Source organism: Saccostrea echinata, unplaced genomic scaffold (assembly GCF_033153115.1).
Source record: "Saccostrea echinata isolate AGI-Se365-2 ecotype Australia unplaced genomic scaffold, CSIRO_AGI_Sech_v1 ptg000006l, whole genome shotgun sequence".
NCBI lineage: Eukaryota > Metazoa > Mollusca > Bivalvia > Ostreida > Ostreidae > Saccostrea > Saccostrea echinata.
The window spans coordinates 12882037-12896212 of NW_026889755.1; the positions used below are offsets into that span (position 1 = coordinate 12882037).

At 34.6% G+C, this 14176-nt stretch overlaps 1 protein-coding gene across 1 annotated transcript in view; it reads left to right on the forward strand.

Annotated features, from left to right (window-relative positions):
- Positions 1-14176, forward strand: part of LOC133180401 (uncharacterized) — a 115959-nt gene that overhangs the window by 58035 nt on the left and 43748 nt on the right. Inside the window, exons 14-19 of the mRNA XM_061314936.1 lie at positions 2410-2450; positions 2574-2733; positions 2843-2940; positions 5139-5229; positions 12953-13068; positions 13173-13422. Coding sequence (XP_061170920.1) covers positions 2410-2450; positions 2574-2733; positions 2843-2940; positions 5139-5229; positions 12953-13068; positions 13173-13422 — 756 coding nt within the window. The remainder of the gene's footprint in view (positions 1-2409; positions 2451-2573; positions 2734-2842; positions 2941-5138; positions 5230-12952; positions 13069-13172; positions 13423-14176) is intronic.

Genomic DNA, 14176 nt, shown 5'->3' on the forward strand with positions numbered 1-14176 from the left:
ATGAAAGAAACTATCTGGGTTTAATATTGCTATAAAGGTAACAGAACTGAGCATTTTCCATTCTTGGTAGCCGTAGCAACAGTGTTATTTTCTTAATGAAATTTTAGTAATATAATGATATTCAACTTTAGCTTTATCAGATAAGTACACTTGAAGGTGAGTCTAATAATAAAAATTCCTAAAGCAGCAAAATATTACCACTTTAAACCACTGGTGTGTTCTCTACAATGTATCAATTAATCCCAATTTATTCTTATGCTATCGGTGTTACAAGACATTTGCATATCTTGAATTTCAATGCTTTTCCTTAAGATACATGTTGCACCATTAACCAGAACTTAGCAACAACGTTTTGTGTCTTCACTATGATGCCATAACAACCATGAAAGTTATTTTTAGAAAAATATTGCCAATTCCATAAGGTCAAATATTTTAATTATTTTTCTTGTGTTATTGAGTTTGGTCATGTAATGCCTATCATTTTTTTAAAATGAGCGTTTTCAGCTTTTAAAATGTATTGCTAATTTACCCATGGTTACCTCTCACTAAGAAATATATTTTAAATAGCGTCTTCTAAGCAAAAGTAACAACAAGGTGTATTATGTTTGTGAGTAAGTTTGATTGATTTTCCAAGTCTTTATTAAGGCTCTAAAAAGATTCAAAGTATTTTAAAATCTCAAATTTTTCGAACCTTCACTTTAGTAACAAAGACCCAGGGCTCCCATTTAAAAGGAACTTACGACTAAGACCAAAATTTTATTCTGCTAGTAACTTTCTAATTTTAATTTAATAGAAAATATTTTTAATCTTTTTAAAGGGTATGAAGTAAGATGACCCTTCCTTTAGCAGTTTTAAACAGAATGATTAATTTTGCAATGTTTTACAAACAACTTTTTGGTCTTAGTTCGTAAGTTCTTTTATAAAACCGTCCACAGAGCAGCCAAATTTTATCTGAGATATGTTTCTGGTGTAAAGTTTCAAGGCAAAGTTTTATCAAAATCTAAGACCAGGCGTGTCAAAAAAATTTAAAGTACTTACAGATAATAGCTCATAACTTTAACTTTTCGATGAAATATGGAGATAATGAACAGTAATCAAACTCAAAAGTCCATTGAACAATACAGATCGGGAGCAGAGTATACAAGGACCTCTGAAAAAAAACATCAGAGTTTGGATCAGGTGCCATGAAGAAGTAAGCATATCCTGCTGACCGGTCACACCGTATGCTCATTGTCACGATCGGGAAAAACGGAAAAATCCGTAGACAATTCAGAGTGTAAATAATGGCCTAACAATTAGTGTGAAAAACGCCAGCCAGCATTCGACTAAGTTATAGATTGTATTTGCTGACCAGGTCATTGTATCGACCATAGAACTTGCGAAATGATGACCTTAATCGAGATTGATATCCTTTTTTCATCAATTTGTTTTTCAGTAGCTTGCATCGTATTAGAAATTGTTCGGACATGAAGATGCTCTTGCGTATTGAATCATCTGGGAAATAACCCCTTATGCGGGTGATAATATTGCTACATAAGTAAGGGGAGGTGACGATAGAAAAGTTGAATTCATCACGTTTATCATAAAGTTTTTTGTTAGGTTACCATTAACGTCTTTTGCAAGTAAAATATTCAAATATGAAACAGACTATGTGGTATCTTTTATTTCAAATTCACTTGGATATATCGAGTCGACATATGAATGGAAGCAACTATTTTTACTTGATAATACAGTACGTCGTCGATATATCAAAATGTCGATTTGAAGGCAACTACAAGTGTTTTCTTCTCGTGTATATGTTTTTGAATACATTCTGTTTCATATCATTACAAAAACAGGTCTGCTTATAAAGGGACGCAATTGGTGTCAATGGGAATTCGGACAGATTGTTGGAAGACCTAATATCCAAAAACTACATATATACTGTCGACCAGAAACTCAAGCATCTTTTTAGTATTTACTCAGAGTACTTGAGAGTAAAATCAGAATGTTTTTGAACAAAAAATTTTTGCATTTATTTTGTTAAAGAAGCTGTCCGTTAAGTCAAAAAGCCTGGACTTTAATAGGTATTGTAATTGAAATTAAGTTTGACTATTTGGAATATTAAAATATTTAAAACTGACATGTGGTTTTGAAGAATTTCCTCCTTGGAAAGGGAGCTACCAGTTTAAGTTGGATTATCACTTGCAGAATTAAATCCAAGTAACCCTAAAATACAATTAAAAAGATAATTTTTTACCTGCTTTGTCAGCTGGGACCAGTACATACTGATCGTCTAATCTATCTAATTCTTCTTTTTAATTATTAAAGACAGAAGGAGAAATGTGTATCGCTATATATATATTTCTAAGATGTGTTTGCAGAAAAAAAAAACTGCTATAAGATTAAAGTATTTTATTTTAATAAAAGGTATTCAAGGATATGTGACAGTAACAGATAAAGACACAAACGTAAGTTGCTTGATCTGTTTGTGCAGAAATTTTGAAAACTCGATGTAAATTATTACTTGCATTTGATTTTCATTTGATTTGATTTTCAAAGGACAAAATAGTTTAACACCTTAACTTTTAAAGGCTGAAATTGATGTTGAGCTCTGGTATCAGAAAGACATTCCAAAATCCACCTCGGAAGTGCAGTATAGTCTGTACCTTATTTTTGCTCACAAAGTTGCAAAAGAATCCGATAATAATGAAGACGGATTTCGGCCTCTGAAAGATGTGAAAAAATTCGCACGTAAGTGTTCGATTTTATTTTTTGCTTTGGTGTTGTCAATCATGCAAAATTATACATGTTAAAATAACGAACAAGCTAAATGCTTTCAAAAAGATGCCTCAATTGAAAGGTAAACATCATGTACCTTGTCAACTGGCTGCTGAGAAGATATTGTTTGTAAGTGAAGTTGTTGTTATCCATAAAGAAACCGACTATGACACCATTCAGGTATTTATATTATGCTTGTGATTAAAATTACATCGATGAAAAAAAAATATGGTACATGTAGTAAGTTTTAATTTCACCAAAGCTGAAAGGTCAAATGACCTTTTCTGATCACCCGTATCCGGTGTCCGTCCGTCTGTCTGTAAACGTTTCATATCTTCGACTTCTTCTCAGGAACCAGGCCAATGACAATCAAGGTTGATACAGAGCATCCTTAGATAAGAGAGATTCTAAAGTGTTCAAATTAATGACCAAGCCCCCTTCCTAGGGAAGATAGTCAAGAAAAGGCAAAAAAGGGTTGACTCATCAAAAACCGTACTCTCAAAAAAGAAAGATGAAAATGATATGAAAATATCCTGGGGAAGATTAGATTCTAAATTGTTCATATCATGGACCCCGTAGTACCCCCGGAGCAACAATATGGGATAAAATTTTACACTGAAATAAAAAAAGAGAAAATATTCCAAACCATTGGCCAAGAAAAAATGAAATTTATATGAAGCTTCCTGCATGACAATATGTTAAATATAAATTCCTAAATATTGGCCACCTGGGGTAGAGTTTGGCCACTATAGGGAGTCAAACTTTTACACTGGAATAAATAAGAAAAAAATTCTAGAATATAAAAAGTAGAAACTTAAGTAAAAGATTCTAAATCAAATCATGGTTCCTGATATGGTGGAGCCAGAATTGAGGAAGTTTTATAAAAGTCTATACAAGAAAATGTTTTTAAAATTTTTCTCATCTGGATAAAATTTTAATTAATGTATATATGCAGGAATTTGCTTATTTTTAACTGCAATGCCACTTCAGTCATATTATTGATATTGAGGAATCCCAATGTTGTGTGGAATCAGAAACTCCTTAAAATAAGACTTGGACCATACCATTTGGTCAGTATATACATGTATTCGTGGGAATATAAAAAATATATTCTGGAGAACAGCAAAGCTTAAATTACAAAGTTGAATGTTGTGTGTTCCATTGGTTTCTTGTTATTGGTAAGCATGAATTATGGCAGGGCATTTAGATGACACAATATTAATGAAAGGTTCCTTGAGAGAAGGGGTTGGAAGGATTTCCAGACCTGTTTACTCTTACGATTTCGCCGTATTTTGTACGGAATTTGAGTCCAAAATACGTCTCACGTTTTACTATTATGAAAATACGGAAATCCGTTCGTTTGGATGTTAGCAGTTAGTGATCTGTCTAAGTTTGACGCTTTTTAATCGTTAAAAAAGAGAAATATTTCAAACACTTCAGTGATCTCGGGTTGCCAAAACGCGGTGGTTTAAAAAATGACAGAAATGATGATCAGAAATGTAGTTGCTCTCTACTAATGTATGTAAAATCGATGAAAGTGAAATCTTACTGGCAAATGCCAAATCTCAATGACAAATCTAATAAAAAAAATACTGAGGGACAATGATATGGGTAAACAGGTCTGGAATTCAAAGGTGTAAAATTTCACTTATTTTTCGATTTGCTGCCCAACAGGTGTTTGATTATACATTCAGCTGGTGCTCACAGTGTATACCTGTAAATTTTTCAATATTTCTTGATATTGGGGCTTTAATCAAGTGCAAATTTAAATTTTAAAGTCCCCCCCCCCCCGCTTTTAGGGTTGATCCAAAAGTTCATGGAATTGCTTTCTTTAGTTTTACTTGATCAGATAAAAACAACGGTCATATCTCTAACACAGAGCTATTTTGCAATAAATCTGTAAAATTTCACCACCTTCCAATTACAATTAAAATCACAAGAGCTTTCTCAAAATGGACAGTCGTAAAATCTGGGAGAGAATTTATATATGATTTCTTGCAATGATAGCACTAACAATTTACACTTCACATTATACAACAATTGAAGGAAGCAGAAGACTAAAATACATAAGAAATACGAAAAACATGTACTTTTCACTAAATGCCTGCATTCTTCTTTTTATCCTAAAATATATTTATTGATCAGTTTTGGATTAGAAAATGTATAACTTGTGCTTTTGTTTGAGTTTCCTGATAATTTTCCATTATAATATGATTTAATTTAATGTTAAACTTTGCAGAAATACAGTGTGTTAATACACGTTACTTTAATTTGTGGGTTCGGAGACATTCTTGTGAGACGTTTCATTTACTTGACAGTTGGATCTAACTACCTTAAAAATTATTTTAATGTGTTGATTATTTATGTAATTATGCTAGAAACTGGTAAAACTGGGTGTGCGGAAATTCGTTAGAGGAGATAGTGATGAAGATGAAGATGAACAAACCTATTTTCTTCGCATGTCCCATTGTAAGTTAATTTCGCTGATATTTTTAACGAAACGTTCCTTATTAATAACGTATTTTCGTAATAACTTGCGATTGACATATTGCTATTTTAACAACTTTAATCACAAAAGTGAGGTACATCTCCAGGCATTTATGTGAGATATCAGAGAACATTATTTCTTATATGTGATATATATATATATATATATATATATATATATATATATATATATATATATATATATATATATATATATATATACTTATAAATTAATAAATTTTGCAAATAAACTCCGAAACGGGTGCACCAGAGTTCTTACTTACTCCTCTAAGAATACACACGATACAAGATGATGTCCGTAAACTATATTTAGATTTCACTTGCATTGTAAGTATCGTACATTAAATTAAAAGTCTACTTTTATTTTCTATAAACAGCCATGAAATAGCAAAAACGTGAGTACGGTGGCGTTTCCGGTTGGCGGATCAAAGTTACTGTCAATTTTTAATGAAACGGACAACAAGCAATCGTTTATTTATTTCCTTGAACGTCATTACTGAATTATTCAATCAAAACTTAATTTAAATGATATAAAAGAAATAAGTTGTGATAACCGATTAAAAAGGGAAATGTGCAAGTTATTTTCGTCATTCACCGATCGTAATATTGTCGGAAGCTTCTAGAACATCATATAGCATCGAGCCCGATGTTAAAAAGAAAAAAAATAGCTTTTGTGTGAATGGTCATTGAAATAATGGTAAATCATTGATAACACTGTAAGTTGTGAATATATTTATATATCGAAAGACTATTACATATATGTAGTAGGTTTTCCTAATAAATTTATCGGTAAAATTTGTATATATTCCTCACTGAAAGCATCGTGGCAACGAACCCGAAGTACAATTTGTACTTCGTAATAAACTTGCTTACATGAAAAGAGAATATCAATGAATAAGGCATTATTCAAGTACAATTATGTTGTTTAATTTTGTGCTTTAATTTATACATTTCAGTTTTTTTCTGAATACAGTCTTTTGTATCAAATACTCGGCCTATTCCAGTGGCGGATCCAGGAATCTTGAAAAAGGGGGGCAACCAGTTTGGGGTTGGGGTAGGGGCCCACGGACACACCAAAAAAAAAGATTTATTAAATTTTATGTATATTTTGGACACAAAACGGGAGGGGGGTTGGGCCTCCCTCTAAATCCGCCAGTGTATTCATAGGGCGTTAAATAAAAGCTAATTTTTACACAGGTACTTTTAAGTCTTGGATTATAAATATGTATACATGTACCTTATTGATATGTAAAAAAAAAAAGAGGTAATTTATTCGTGACGGAAATGAAATAAGAGCATTTGAAGTACAATATCCATAACATAGTACATTGTATATAACAGGTTTCACAATAAACGTCAATTAATGATTTTGTTATTTAAGTTTTACGGGGGGGGGGGGGGTTGGAGACGTACTTCTACTTCATGCGGGATTTTGAACAAAGTATTTCTTCCTGCTATAAGCCTGTAGGCTGTCAGTAGAAACTACAATATATATATTATTAGATTTTTTTTCTGTCGGTAGTGGTATAAATTCAATTCCCCGCGCTTGCGCGGGATTTCATCTAGTATATATATATATCACTTGAACTATGACATACCAATTTGTGGTGTTTGTTTTCAAGACACTCATGATACTCAGATCTTAATGCACGGTAAACGGAATCTTCGCTATATACGTATTTCTGTGCCGCGCCACTTTTAGCAATGAGTTATCGTTTTACCGAAGTTCTGGGGGTTTTGTGATAGGAACGTTTGGGCTCTATATAAATTGCTCCACAAATAAACAGGTTTTTTGCAAACCCATATTCATTTACAATGTTCATGTGGAGATATTCCAATGAAAAGCTCATGTAAAGAACGATATGTTAGATAACATAAAAAAGATTAAAAGGTTTAAATAACTAAGGTGCCATCGAAATTTATTAGTTGATTTTAGTAAAATGAGATCTTGTGTCTATATTGCAAATAAACAAAATCAAATACTCCAATTGTAAAATGTTTTTTTGTGAGTGACACAACCAATAGGTATAAAGGTTGGATTTTAGATCACATGGTATAAATAAACCCAACTTTTAAATTGAATGATAGGCCAAGGGTTTGTAAGGGGGTAGGGGGCAGAGACATTTGGGAAGCGAAGATGAAAAAACGGGTATGGTCACTCGTTTCTTTCACTTTCTTTCTAATCTTTTAATGTTGCATGAGTGATACCAGGTGCATAAATGCTAGAAAAACTACACGAGAGTGCAAATGAGCAAATTGCAGGGAAGATTATGCTAGTTTAAAGAAATGCGAGAAAGCTATGATTCACATTGCTATAAATTGGATATGTAAGGATTTAGCTCCTAGTCATATCAATTGTTACCTGGTGTCCCGTTTTTAGCTCACCTGAGCCGAAGGCTCAAGTGAGCTTTTCTGATCACATTTTGTCTGTAGTCCGTCTGTCCGTCTGTCCGTCTGTCTGTCCGTCTGTCCGTCTGTAAACTTTTCACATTTTCGACTTCTTCTCAAGAACCACTGGGCCAATTTCAATCAAACTTGCCACAAAGTATCCTTGGGTAAAGGGGATTCAAGTTTGTTCAAATGAAGGGCCACGCCCTCTTCCAAGGGGAGATAATTAAGAATTCGTGAAAAATTAATGGCATAATTAAAAAATCTTCTTCTCAAGAACCACTGTGCTTGAAAACATGAAACTAATGTGGAAGCATCCTCAGGTAGTGTAGATTCAAGTTTGTTCAAATCATGACCCCCGGGGGTAGGGTGGGGCCACAATGGGCGATCAAAGTTTTACATAGGAAATATACAGGAAAAATCTTTAAAAATCTTCTTCTCAAGAACAGCAAAGCCATACTTGGTCATATTTATATGGTAGCATCCTCAGATAGTGTACATTCAAGTTTGTTCAAATCATGACCCCCGGGGGTCGGGTGGGGCCACAATGGGTGATCAAAGTTTTACATAGGAATATATAGGAAAAATCTTCAAAAATCTTCTTCTCAAGAACAGCAAAGCCATGATTGGTCATATTTACTTGGAAGCATCCTCAGGTAGTGTAGATTCAAGTTTGTTCAAATCATGACCCCCGGTGGTAGGGTGGGGCCACAATGGGCGATCAAAGTTTTACATAGGAATATATAGGAAAAATCTTTAAAAATCTTCTTCTCAAGAACAGCAAAGCCATGATTGGTCATATTTACATGGAAGCATCCTCAGGTTGTGTAGATTCAAATTTGTTCAAATCATGACCCCCGGGGGTCGGGTGGGGCCACAATGGGCGATCAAAGTTTTGCATAGGAATATATAGGAAAAATCTTGAAAAATCTTCTTCTCAAGAACAACAAAGCCATCATTGGTCATATTTATATGGTAGCATCCTCAGATAGTGTACATTCAAATTTGTTCAAATCATGACCCCCGGGGGTCGGGTGGGGCCACAATGGGCGATCAAAGTTTTACATAGGAACACATAGTAAAAATTCTAAAAAAAAAACAATTTATTAAGAATAGCAAAGCCATGATTGGTCATATTTATATGGTAGCATCCTCAGATAGTGTACATACAAATGTGCTCGAATCATGACCCCCGGGAGTCGGGTGGGGCCGCAATGGGCCATCAAAGTTTTACATTGGAACACATAGTAAAAATCTTTAAAAAAAACTATTTGTTAAGAATAGCAAAGCCATGATTGGTCATATTTATATGGAAGCATTCTTAGATAGTGTACATTCAAGTTTGTTCAAACATGACCCCTGTGGGTCGGGTGGGGCCACAATGGGTGATCAAAGTTTTACATAGGAATACATAGGTTAAATCTTTAAAAATCTTCTACTCAAGAACAGCAAAGCCATGATTGGTCATATTTAAATGGAAGCATCCTCAGATAATGTAGATTCAAATTTGTTCAATTCCTGACACCCCCCCCCCCCCTCAACCACTTTTATATTTAAACTTTTCAACCTTTCAAGATTAAAGTGATTTCTGCTTTTTCCTAGCCATAGTGCTCAGGTGAGCGATGTGGCCCCTGGGCCTCTTGTTTAGCTCACCTGAGCTGAAAGCTCAAGTGAGCTTTTCTGATCACATTTTGTCCGTCCTCCGTCTGTCTGTCCGTCCGTCTGTAAACTTTTCAAATTTTTGACTTCTTCTCCAGAACCACTGGGCCAATTTCAACCAAACTTGCCATGAAGCATCCTTGGGTAAATGGGATTCAAGTTTGTTCAAATGAGGGGCCACGCCCTCTTTCAAGGGGAGATAATTAGGAATTAGTAAAAAAATAATGGCATCATTTAAAAATCTTCTTCTCAAGAACCACTGGGCAAGGAAAGATGAAACTTATGTGGAAACATCCTCAGGTAGTGTAGATTCAAGTTTGTTCAAATCATGACCCCCGGTGGTAGGGTGGGGCCACAATGGGCGATCAAAGTTTTACATAGGAATATATAGGAAAAATCTTTAAAAATCTTCTTCTCAAGAACAGCAAAGCCATGATTGGTCATATTTACATGGAAGCATCCTCAGGTTGTGTAGATTCAAATTTGTTCAAATCATGACCCCCGGGGGTCGGGTGGGGCCACAATGGGCGATCAAAGTTTTGCATAGGAATATATAGGAAAAATCTTGAAAAATCTTCTTCTCAAGAACAACAAAGCCATCATTGGTCATATTTATATGGTAGCATCCTCAGATAGTGTACATTCAAATTTGTTCAAATCATGACCCCCGGGGGTCGGGTGGGGCCACAATGGGCGATCAAAGTTTTACATAGGAACACATAGTAAAAATTCTAAAAAAAAAACAATTTATTAAGAATAGCAAAGCCATGATTGGTCATATTTATATGGTAGCATCCTCAGATAGTGTACATACAAATGTGCTCGAATCATGACCCCCGGGAGTCGGGTGGGGCCACAATGGGCCATCAAAGTTTTACATTGGAACACATAGTAAAAATCTTTAAAAAAAACTATTTGTTAAGAATAGCAAAGCCATGATTGGTCATATTTATATGGAAGCATTCTTAGATAGTGTACATTCAAGTTTGTTCAAACATGACCCCTGTGGGTCGGGTGGGGCCACAATGGGTGATCAAAGTTTTACATAGGAATACATAGGTTAAATCTTTAAAAATCTTCTACTCAAGAACAGCAAAGCCATGATTGGTCATATTTAAATGGAAGCATCCTCAGATAATGTAGATTCAAATTTGTTCAATTCCTGACACCCCCCCCCCCCTCAACCACTTTTATATTTAAACTTTTCAACCTTTCAAGATTAAAGTGATTTCTGCTTTTTCCTAGCCATAGTGCTCAGGTGAGCGATGTGGCCCCTGGGCCTCTTGTTTAGCTCACCTGAGCTGAAAGCTCAAGTGAGCTTTTCTGATCACATTTTGTCCGTCCTCCGTCTGTCTGTCCGTCCGTCTGTAAACTTTTCAAATTTTTGACTTCTTCTCCAGAACCACTGGGCCAATTTCAACCAAACTTGCCATGAAGCATCCTTGGGTAAATGGGATTCAAGTTTGTTCAAATGAGGGGCCACGCCCTCTTTCAAGGGGAGATAATTAGGAATTAGTAAAAAAATAATGGCATCATTTAAAAATCTTCTTCTCAAGAACCACTGGGCAAGGAAAGATGAAACTTATGTGGAAACATCCTCAGGTAGTGTAGATTCAAGTTTGTTCAAATCATGACCCCCGGGGGTAGGGTGGGGCCACAATGGGGGATCAAAGTTTTACATAGAAATATATAGGAAAATATCTTTAAAAATCTTCTTCTTCAGAACAGCAAAGCCATGATTGGTCATATTTATATGGAAGCATCCTCAGGTAGTGTAGATTCAAGTTTGTTCAAATCATGATCCCCGGGGTTAGGGTGGGGCCACAATGGGGGATCAAAGTTTTACATAGGAATATATAGGAAAATATCTTTAAAAATCTTCTTCTTAAGAACAGCAAAGCCATGATTGGTCATATTTATATGGAAGCATCCTCAGGTAATGTAGATTCAAGTTTGTTCAAATCATGACCCCCGGAGGTAGGGTGGGGACACAATGGGGGATCAAAGTTTTACATAGGAATATTTAGGAAAATATCTTTAAAAATCTTCCTCTTAAGAACAGCAAAGCCATGATTGGTCATATTTATTTAGAAGCATCCTCAGGTAGTGTAGATTGAAGTTTGTTCAAATCATGACCCCCGGGTGTAGAGTGGGGCCACAATAAGGGATCAAAGTTTTACATAGACATATATATGAAAATATCTTTAAAAATCTTCTTCTTAAGAATAGCAAAGCCATGATTGGTCATATTTATATGGAAGCATCCTCAGGTAGTGTAGATTCAAGTTTGTTCAAATTATGACCCCCGGGGGTAGGGTGGGGCCACAATAAGGGATCAAAGTTTTACATAGAAATATATAGGAAAATATCTTTAAAAATCTTCTTCTTAAGAACAGCAAAGCCATGATTGGTCATATTTATATGGAAGCATCCTCAGGTAGTGTAGATTCAAGTTTGTTCAAATCATGATCCCCGGGGTTAGGGTGGGACCACAATGAGGGATCAAAGTTTTACATAGAAATATATATAGGAAAATATCTTTAAAAATCTTCTTCTTAAGAACAGCAAAGCCATGATTGGTCATATTTATATGGAAGCATCCTCAGGTAGTGCAGATTCAAATTTGTTCAAATCATGACCCCCGGGGGAAGGGTGGGGCCACAATGGGGGATCAAAGTTTTTCAAAGAAATATATAGGAAAATGTCTTTAAAAATCTTCCTCTTAAGAATAGTCAAGCCATAATTGGTCATATTTACAAGGAAGCATCCTCAGGTAGTGTAGATTCAAGTTTGTTCAAATCATGACCCCCGGGGGTAGGGTGGGGCCACAATGGGGGATCAAAGTTTTACATAGAAATATATAGGAATATTATTATTATTATTAACTTCTGCTCAAGAACAGCAAAGCCATTTGTTATATTGATATGAAAGCATCATTAGATAGTTTAAAATTCACCCCCCCCCCCATAAACTTTTCAATGCTGAACTGATTTTTGCTTTTTTTCCTAGCCAATGTGCTCAGGTGAGCCATGTGGCCCATGGGCCTCTTGTTTTATTTTTTTTTTTTCGGGGGAGGGGGTTTCAGATATTTGTAAAAATTACATGTCATGAGATTTGATAGGATGCAGGATTTACGAAAGAACATTGAAAAGGTGAAACATTTCCTATCCGACATCCTCCAGTCAATCGAATCAACAATGAGTATACTACATGTTAAGTAGTTTAGAAAATTGTCTGTTTAAAACTAATTGAATAAAATTATTATATTTCCAATTTCATATGCAAGGTGTACATATTAGACACGCTTGGAATATTGTGCTTATAAGTAATTGATTGTCTGCCTCAAGACGGCGTGTCAAGTTTAGTCATGCATCATCGTTTAGATAGGTAATTGCCCATCTTGTCATCAACACTTTAGCCTTGCACCAATAATTCTTTTCAGCATTTGTTTCCAGTGTGAAGTGAAATTATACATTTGAATAAAATTTCTAAAAAAAAAACAAAACAAAACAAAAACAAAAACTTTGCTTGAAATTAATAGAACAGATTTTTAGAAAGATTTAAAGCAGTTCTGTAACTGCAATATTTTTCTCATGCAATAAGGAGTGATTGATAGCTACATTGTTCTACTATACAGATTTGAGCGGAAGAGTGCCTTTGCCAGTCTTTATTTCCTTACGGAATGGAGTCCTGCACTCTGACAACGCCCTCATTGCTGCCTCATACCACAAAATCCCTGTCATCTGTTTCAAGGTTTTGCCACTTTTAAAATCGCAATGATAAATTGCTGTGGAAATAATACCGTATACATAACACAGTGGAGTTTTGGTTGTCATTTTCCTAATTATCTATTTTAGAATAATGCAAAAGATGTTTATGTGCTGACAATGAGGAGAGATGAGGTATACTACGAATACAGGTCTGTTGAAGGAATGGAGCACAAACTGGACTTAAAAAGTCCATGGAAAGTCAGTACTTCGTGTAAAAAGGATTACTTTGTCGGGTGTTACAGGCACGATAACGTCGACGATGAAATAACAAAACTCTCGGACTTAGGATCCGATCTGGAAAATTTGGATGCTTTAGTTTGTAGCCTGTTAATTGGAGGTATATGCATATGGGGGTGAAAATAAATTAAATAACGCATACCATTCAGGAAGGCTAAGAGCAGTCAGTTAAGAGTGAATTTCAGAGAAGTTAATTTAAAATTACTTGAATGAATTAAAGAACAACAATTTAATGAAAATAGCGTAGAAGAATCTCCCCGATACTAAGTAAAAGTGATAAATATGTAAAAACATTTGTCATTATTACTTTTTTCTTTAATTTCTTTAAAAAACAGATTTCCAAATAAATAATGTGCCTATCTTTCGTTATGTTTACACTTCCGAATTATATTGTATCTCTCCAATACTCCTTTTATCGATAAGAAAGTTTTAGCAATATTTCTCGCCAATTTCCTTAAAAAGGATTGTTTAGACCTAACAAAAATATTATAGTTTACTATTACATGTCAACAAAATATAGTGTCTGTAGGTAGGATTTTTATATTTTTTTATTTTCAAAGCATACAGTAGAAATACAAAACTTCTCAAAACATTTTGGTCGGTGCGTAAATTAAGGTTTTTCGAGTAATCTTAAACCAAGATAATTTTATCAAAGGCCTTGTTTGAATTTGTTAGTTTTCATAATGTTACGGAAGTCTATATGCGAAGGCCCATTTAGAACCTATCAAAAATATTTTTGAATTCGATGTAACGAATTGTAGAATATGTTACTTTTTTTGGAATTTGTTTTAATGATTAAATATTGTTATAAAAGATTTGCTGAATTTATTATAAAAAATTCAAACATTTGTTAT